At 37.4% G+C, this 7,013-nt stretch overlaps 1 protein-coding gene across 4 annotated transcripts in view; it reads left to right on the forward strand.

Moving 5' to 3' along the window:
• Positions 1 to 7,013, forward strand: part of GOLM1 (golgi membrane protein 1) — a 59,374-nt gene that overhangs the window by 39,810 nt on the left and 12,551 nt on the right. For 3 of the 4 annotated variants that reach the window (XM_026866064.1, XM_026866067.1, XM_026866066.1), the window contains 3 exons: positions 878 to 1,165; positions 2,703 to 2,816; positions 3,157 to 3,851. In XM_026866064.1, the coding sequence (XP_026721865.1) occupies positions 878 to 1,165; positions 2,703 to 2,816; positions 3,157 to 3,233 (479 nt within the window). In that variant the 3' untranslated portion in view covers positions 3,234 to 3,851. Of the gene's footprint in view, positions 1 to 877; positions 1,166 to 2,702; positions 2,817 to 3,156; positions 3,852 to 7,013 lie in introns of those variants that run through there. The other variant, XM_026866065.1, reaches the window with a different exon arrangement.

The following is a 7,013-nucleotide window of genomic DNA, read 5'->3' on the forward strand; positions in this document are numbered from 1 at the left end:
CCCCCTTACAGAATAGCTGAAAGTTAGGCTTTAAACAAACACAGATCCATTATTCTTATGTGTTGTCACTGAGCAAAATGCAAGAAAAACAAGTGACACGCAGGAGCTCAGGTTAGTTAACCTAATGGTTGCTTTTGGCACTCAGAAACTATTAATTAAAATGGATGTATCCTCATGCGTCAGTCTTGTGTAGTACTGTGTGTGACAAATTCAGTTTCCTATTTAATTATTCTTACATGCTATCTTAGATTACAGTCTTGAGAGCATGCAAGTCTCATTTTAGAGAGATAGCAATTGAAGACAACATCTAAATGTAGTTTATTCAGGCATATTTCATCATTTTTTTAGTTAAAAATACAGGTACACCAGGAAAAAACACTGTAATGTCTACTAAAATTAATAGCCCTCCTGCACTTTCTCTTCATATTTAAAAATAAGAACAGCCTTGATTTACTTGCAAATCTGCCCATGTGACTGCTTTGTCCTGAGCTACTTTTGAACACCAAATCAGTTTTATTGTTAGTAACAAAATGTAACACACAGAAAACTTATGGTTATATAGCACACTGCAATTGTTATTTAAACTGCTCTGTTTCACCTGCCCCATTTATTAACTGCACATATCAAAATTCTAAGTAAGTATAAGTGTGAATCTGATGATAGTAAACAATGTCTCATCCTTTAGTTGCTCCCCATAGGAAAAACATGGGTTGTCTTCTTTTTATCTTTGGAACTGATGTAGTTGAAAGATACTCTTTCGGAGCAAAACTAAGAATTGAATGAGGAAGCTAAAGCAATGTTTATTACAGGTTTCTAACCTGTGCCACCACCGAAAGGCATTAGGTTTTTTACTTGGAATCATTTTTATTGTTTGTAGAAAGAATAAATGGCCTAGCTGAAATCAGAAAACAGGAGCCTAAGGCAGAAGAGGAGAAGCTTTCTAGTCAACTGAAAAACCCACAGGATTCACTCAAGGCTGCTGCAGGTCATAAGGATATGCTGCCCAAGTCAGAGAAGGAGATGAATCTGTCTGAAGATGAAAAACATGCAGCTGGGCAAGATGTGTTACAGCTGGCAGCAGAGCAGGCTGCCAGTGAGGAAACCGAGAAGGAACAGCTGCGAAATTATGATGCTAAGCAGGACAACTTGCCCCCTGGAAAGGCTGGTTGGTAGCATGTCACATATTAAGAACGTTAAAGAAATGGAAGTGTGGAATAGGGCAAGATTTCTGAAACAGTGGTGGCAGCTGGCCGGACTTAGGTTTGATAAGGTTTCATAAAGGCTAGTGTGAAATATAAAAGGTTGGTCAGTCTTCTACAGTCCATGGGTAAAGATGGAAGCCTCTGTTTGTGCAATGTGGAGCTACCAGGCTGGGTTCTTCTGCATCACTATAGCAGCCTTCCTGTCTCTCTCTCTCTTTCTCTCCATTCTCTGTACAAGGCATTTGGGGAAATTAGCCCTGAAACTTCCTAATATTGAGGCATTGTAAGAATATGATACATTTAAAAAGGATGAAATGTTAACCATCCAAAGCACTGATGAGTAGAGGGATACTACATACTGATGTTTTGCAGATAGTCTTTTATAATGTCAATGTGTAGATGCTAGCTATCCCTATTTCAGAATAAGCTAGCATGAATAAAATTATACCTGAGAATCTGAAGTTTATTATTGTGAGTCTGCAAAACTTGCAGATCACATGTTGCAGAGGTGCTGTTTTCTGGCATCTACCCAATGTGACCCTGAACCATGTCTGCACAGCAGCAAGCAGCAGAACACTGATGTGCCTAAACCTGACCAGAATCTAAACATCCATTTGTCTGTCTGGAAGAACTCTGTCTCAGGTGAATCCAGTAGCCCAGAGTAATCAAGAGGAAGCCTTATGGCAGTCAGAGCAGGAACTGATGCCCGCAAAAAGTGCTGTTTATGCTTTTTCTAGTAAACAAAAACATTCGCAGGATCATGAGTAATAACTTGGCAGGGATAAATAATCTTCTCTATTCTGCAAAAGAAGTTGTTTTTCCAGCTGCTCCAAAAAGATGCTGGCCAGAGCAGTCTGTCCCTCACAGAGATATGAATACAGGTTACCTAAACTGCTTCAGTTTCAACAGAAATAAGTAGCAGAAAAATTACACAACTAGTGCAAGAAAAAAATGCCATGTAGCCTGTGAAAGGTCAGAGCTTTTGTGAGCTAGAAAGACTAGCAGGATGTTCTTCAGGCTTGACTGTTCAACACAAATACTGTACCTTACTGCATAGGTTCCTTGTAGCTAAAGAAGCCTAAGGTAGAAAGATTTCTTCTACATTCTCTGAACATCCTCTCCATATAATGAAATCTTAAGATAGTCAATAAAAGTTACCTGAGATGAATTAATGAATGGGTGAAGAAAATCAGTTACAGAAAAGCACTTTTTGTGTCAAGTTAGCACATCATAAAATACTCATTTTTTTAATGCTATGTTCACAGCTTTCTGCATCCCGAAAGATTATTCCCCTTTTATCTAGTTATTTGGAAGTGATTTACAGCAAAAGCTGCTCTGAAATTTAACAGTTCAAAACAAAAAATAATATGAAAACCTACTCTAAACAGCAATTCATTCAGCAGCAAAGTAAATTCTGTGATACGTTGTTACAGTAACTGTTTCTCATGTAGGTGACCTTATAGTTTAGCATAAAATTAATTACTTTTAACATTTTTCCAGACAAACAGGATCATGAAGCACTGAACCAGGACAAGGATGTTGATTACAATTTAGATGAGAATGAAGCTGAATCAGAAACAGACAAGCAAGCAGCACTAGCAGGGATTGAAAATGGTAAAAAAAGAAAAAAAAAGTTTTAACTAAATACCACATGCTGAAAGTTTAAAGATATTTTGAATGGTATACTGCAGCAGATATAGCTAGCTAATTTTTGTTTGTTCTTAAGAGCTTTACCTCATGTTGACAGTGGAACCTACCTCCTGTACAGGATCACTGAAGCTACTGTTTAACATGTGGTAGGGAGGGACAGTAGCTGTAGCTTTACCATACTATAAAGAACTTAACAGTCCTTTTAGAATTTCTCCTGCTTTGTTCTAGATTGTTTTCAAGATGGAGAACTATTACTTATACCTCTTGAAGAGATTTCTGTACCTTTTTATTTTTTCCTAATTAGTTCAAAACGAAGATATGAAGAACCACTTATCTGAGCATGGTGAAGAACGACAGGTTGTGGACAAAGAAGGTTCGTGATGCAACTCAGTCACCTCTTCAGATAAACACAGCAATGATGAGAGCAGAGAGATTTGAGAATATTTTGATTATCTTCAAGGCTTCAATAAGGGCCAAAATAAAATAGTATTTTCTTGAAGTTTTAGTCCTGTTCTAGTGGTGAGAAAAATAATCTTAAATCTCTGGAGGCTTGCTTTTAAAGCAGCTCGACCTCTGCAATGACTCTTTCCTTCCTACTGATTCTAAAATTGAAACCAGCTAGCAGTAAGTGTGGTAATTTTGAAGTCAGCTAACTTGTCCAGTCATGTGTGGGTGGGTGGTAGATGGGAAAGACGGCTCTGCTAAGGACATATCTCTCCCCTGAACAATGCAGTAGAGAAATCCATAGCCTAGTTTTAAGAGGAGCTTACCTTGACAAAATATGGTAAGGATAAAAAATAGCCCATGCTGTGGTCTACCCTTGTGCCCATTGTGGCACTTCTTTACTGCAGTGTAGATAGACTCAGAAAGCATGACTGTAGTCCTTAGATATTATGTAGTATGATATATTTTCCTGAGGCTCCTAAATGACACTGCTAGCTTACACTATCTGTAACCAGGCTGAAACACTGTCCTGGCTGTGTTCTTAGCTTATAGATTTAAAAAAAAACCCAAACAAACAAAACAAAACACAAAAAAACCACCAAGACAATAGTGTTTTCTCATTGAGAGATTAGCCAGGAAGATTCTTCTGAAAGCTTTGTTGGACTCTTGCTCACAAGATCAGTACTACAGTATGGTTCAGTTACCACTAACTTGCCCAAATTCAGAGTATAAAAATTCAAACTCCTGAACTTTTCACAACAGAAACCATCTGACATGGTATACTATGACTACTCCACGCAGCCCTTATCTTCTGCTAAAGAGTAGAAAGGCAAATGATTGTCTTAGAGAACAGCAGTCATCTCAGCTGTTCAAAGTGACTAATCTCTGACAGGCTTCTGCAGAAGGTGAACTGGACTAAGCATTTACAAGACATCTCAATGTCTCAGGTGAAGCTGTAGTTGCTAAGTCCTACATTATGCGCAATGTATCATGTTTTTAATGTTCTGTGGTCTTTGTTTTTTTCTCTAACTGTAGAATATAAACTAAAAACTAGTTTACTTGCTATAACCTAGAAATACCCTTTACTACCACTAAGACACCCTTAACTGCAGTCCAGCCTGCTTTGTGTGTACACCTGTTTTGAAGATTGTATTTGTCTGTTCTGACTCACACCTGTGTTTGGAGCAATCTTTCTGAGTATGAATCAACCTTCATTGAGACAGCATGGGAGCACAGACACAACTAATTTTCCAACCAGCAATTCTATTTCAGAAAATAGAAATTTGTCTTGGTTTTCTCTTAATACATGTCATTTTGTAACTACTCTTGTGGTGTTATTCCTCAGTGTACTAGCTTACAACTTCTGTACCTTAAGATGTCTAAATATTCAAGTGAAGGTTGGTTCTTTTGTGTATGAAAAGAGCTAGTTGTCATCAAGTGAAAAGCAGAGCTCAAGTCAAATAGTGCCTATTAAGCCTAACTAAACAGTTCACTGATAGACTTGCCATAGGTAGCTTGAATTCTTTGGAGAAAAGTACTAATCTCCATTACTGAGTTCTTAGTTGCTCTTTTTTTTCACCATTTAGGTTTGACTTTTAACTGGTCTGGGCTACTACAGTTGATATAGCAGGGAAAACAAATGCTTGTAAGCAGAGAAAAGGAGGTATGATCATCTCTTCTAACTGACAAGCACTGGGAAACAGGTTATATGGGTGGTTTTTTTTCAAAAAATGGCATGTTTTAACATCGAAATGTTTACCCACATTCTGAGTAAAATAGGCATTTTCTTAGTACTTGATCTGTAAATAGGTATATAGCAGAGATGATTGTTAAAGAGCGTATGTTCTAATGGTATAAAATGTAGAGTGAAACTCTATTCAAGTTGAATGAACAGCTTTTAACTTGATGCTGGTAAAATGCCAGACAAACAAAATCCTTAAGGTAATTAATGTATTGCCAGAGAATTCTTTTAAAACAAATTGTTTTGACTGTATTACTGTTGAGTACCCAAACCTGACTGGGCTTCTCACTAGCAAGCTAGATGTTGTTCTCTCCATAATCAAGACCCCTGTTGTACAAAGCGTAATACCTGTTAAACCTCTGACAGCAGGGGGGTCTGAAAAGCTGGTAAGAAGAGTGTTCAAAAGCATAAAGGAATACAATCTTAGTGGCTTCAGGTGCTACATGAATGGAACTATGGTGGTAGATTTCTAGGAGACAAGGGGTCTGTATGTCTACTATACAGAATTTTAAAATTAAAGGACTTCTAGTTGAACAAAATTAAGATTAATTTGGAACTGTGGTTTTCAAGCACTGTCTATCACTAAAATGTTTAGTTGCATGAGGCAAGGAAAGCCTACTTACTGTAGCCATCTAGGGGTTAAATTAACACTTATTCTTGATATTTAAAAAAACCCAGCCATTTTAGATAAGCATTTTTAAATAATCTTCTCTGCTGTGTATCTAATGTTAATGAAAATGGGAAAGATGGTAATTAATTCTGTAAATTATGTGGAACTTGGTTTCTCTTTTACTTGCTGCTTTCTTTGGAGAAACACCAAAGGCTGTCCTTGAGCTGCTGTCACATTTTTCAAGACAGGAAAGACTTTTCTGATCGTTTACAAGAAGATAGCAAAAGCCAGATGAATTCTCAGTGCCCTGCACTAGAACTAGTTTGCCATTCTTACATTTTCCAGGATTTTCATTCCTTTCGCAATGATACAGAAACATTCAAGTATATGAATCATGATGATAAGCAAACATGTAAAATGGTATGCAACCCTCTTAGTAGAGAAATTGGAAAAAGCATGTCTTAAGGGCTTATTTCAAAGAGCTACATATTTCTGGCAGACAAATGAGTGTTCCACTCGAGTTTCTTCACTGTTTCCTAGCTCAGCAGTGCTGCTGCTTAGGTGATGGAGTTCAAGTGGTATTACTCCACAGAACAACAGTATGTTAGGAGAAGCACAAATATCTTGCATGGTCAAGGAGTTACAAGCTTATCACTGTGGAGGAAGCCATTTTGCACCAAAATGAAGAACTGTCCCGTCCAACAGTCAAACCTGGAGGATTTGTTTTTATGTTTCAGGTAAGACTTGTCAGTACTGAGCAGTGAAACAAATCAGCAATCTCTCCTATGCAGTAGTAAACTAACAGCAGGATTGAAATAAAGTTGCAGAGTAGTTAAAATATACTCCTAATGTCCTGTGTTCCTAGTGACTACTAACAGTGTTAGCTATGCTGATTGTCCAACACTATGAAGAAAAAAGACAAAGGAACAAACTGCAACTACAAAAAACTTGCTTAATTTATCACTGTCTCAAGGTATTTTCCTGTGTTTTGGCAGTAAAACAAAAATCACTGAATACAGTAGGAGCTAAATGACTAGTTTTCATCTGCTCTTAATTGCTATGAAGATTGTTTAACTTGCAGGACTTTGCAAAAAAAGAACCAATTCTTTCACTTGCAAAGTGAGCAAATTTAATGCAATTTAAGCAGAAATATGGAAACTGACAGTCTCTCCAAGTGGCTTTGTTCAAAGCAGAATTCAGTAGCACAGCTATTCCTATCAGACATGAGGCTCCACTGCATTATTTTTATTCAGTTTCAAATATTATTAAATGCCTAAACCACCATTTTCTGTCAGAGATCATTCGTAAACTAAAGTTTCCAGGGGAGGAGATCTTCAATCCATCCCACTCCTAACCACCTCAATGC

The sequence above is a fragment of the Athene cunicularia genome, assembly GCF_003259725.1.
Source record: "Athene cunicularia isolate RWA chromosome Z unlocalized genomic scaffold, athCun1 chrZ_part2, whole genome shotgun sequence".
In the NCBI taxonomy this organism is placed as follows: Eukaryota; Metazoa; Chordata; class Aves; order Strigiformes; family Strigidae; genus Athene; species Athene cunicularia.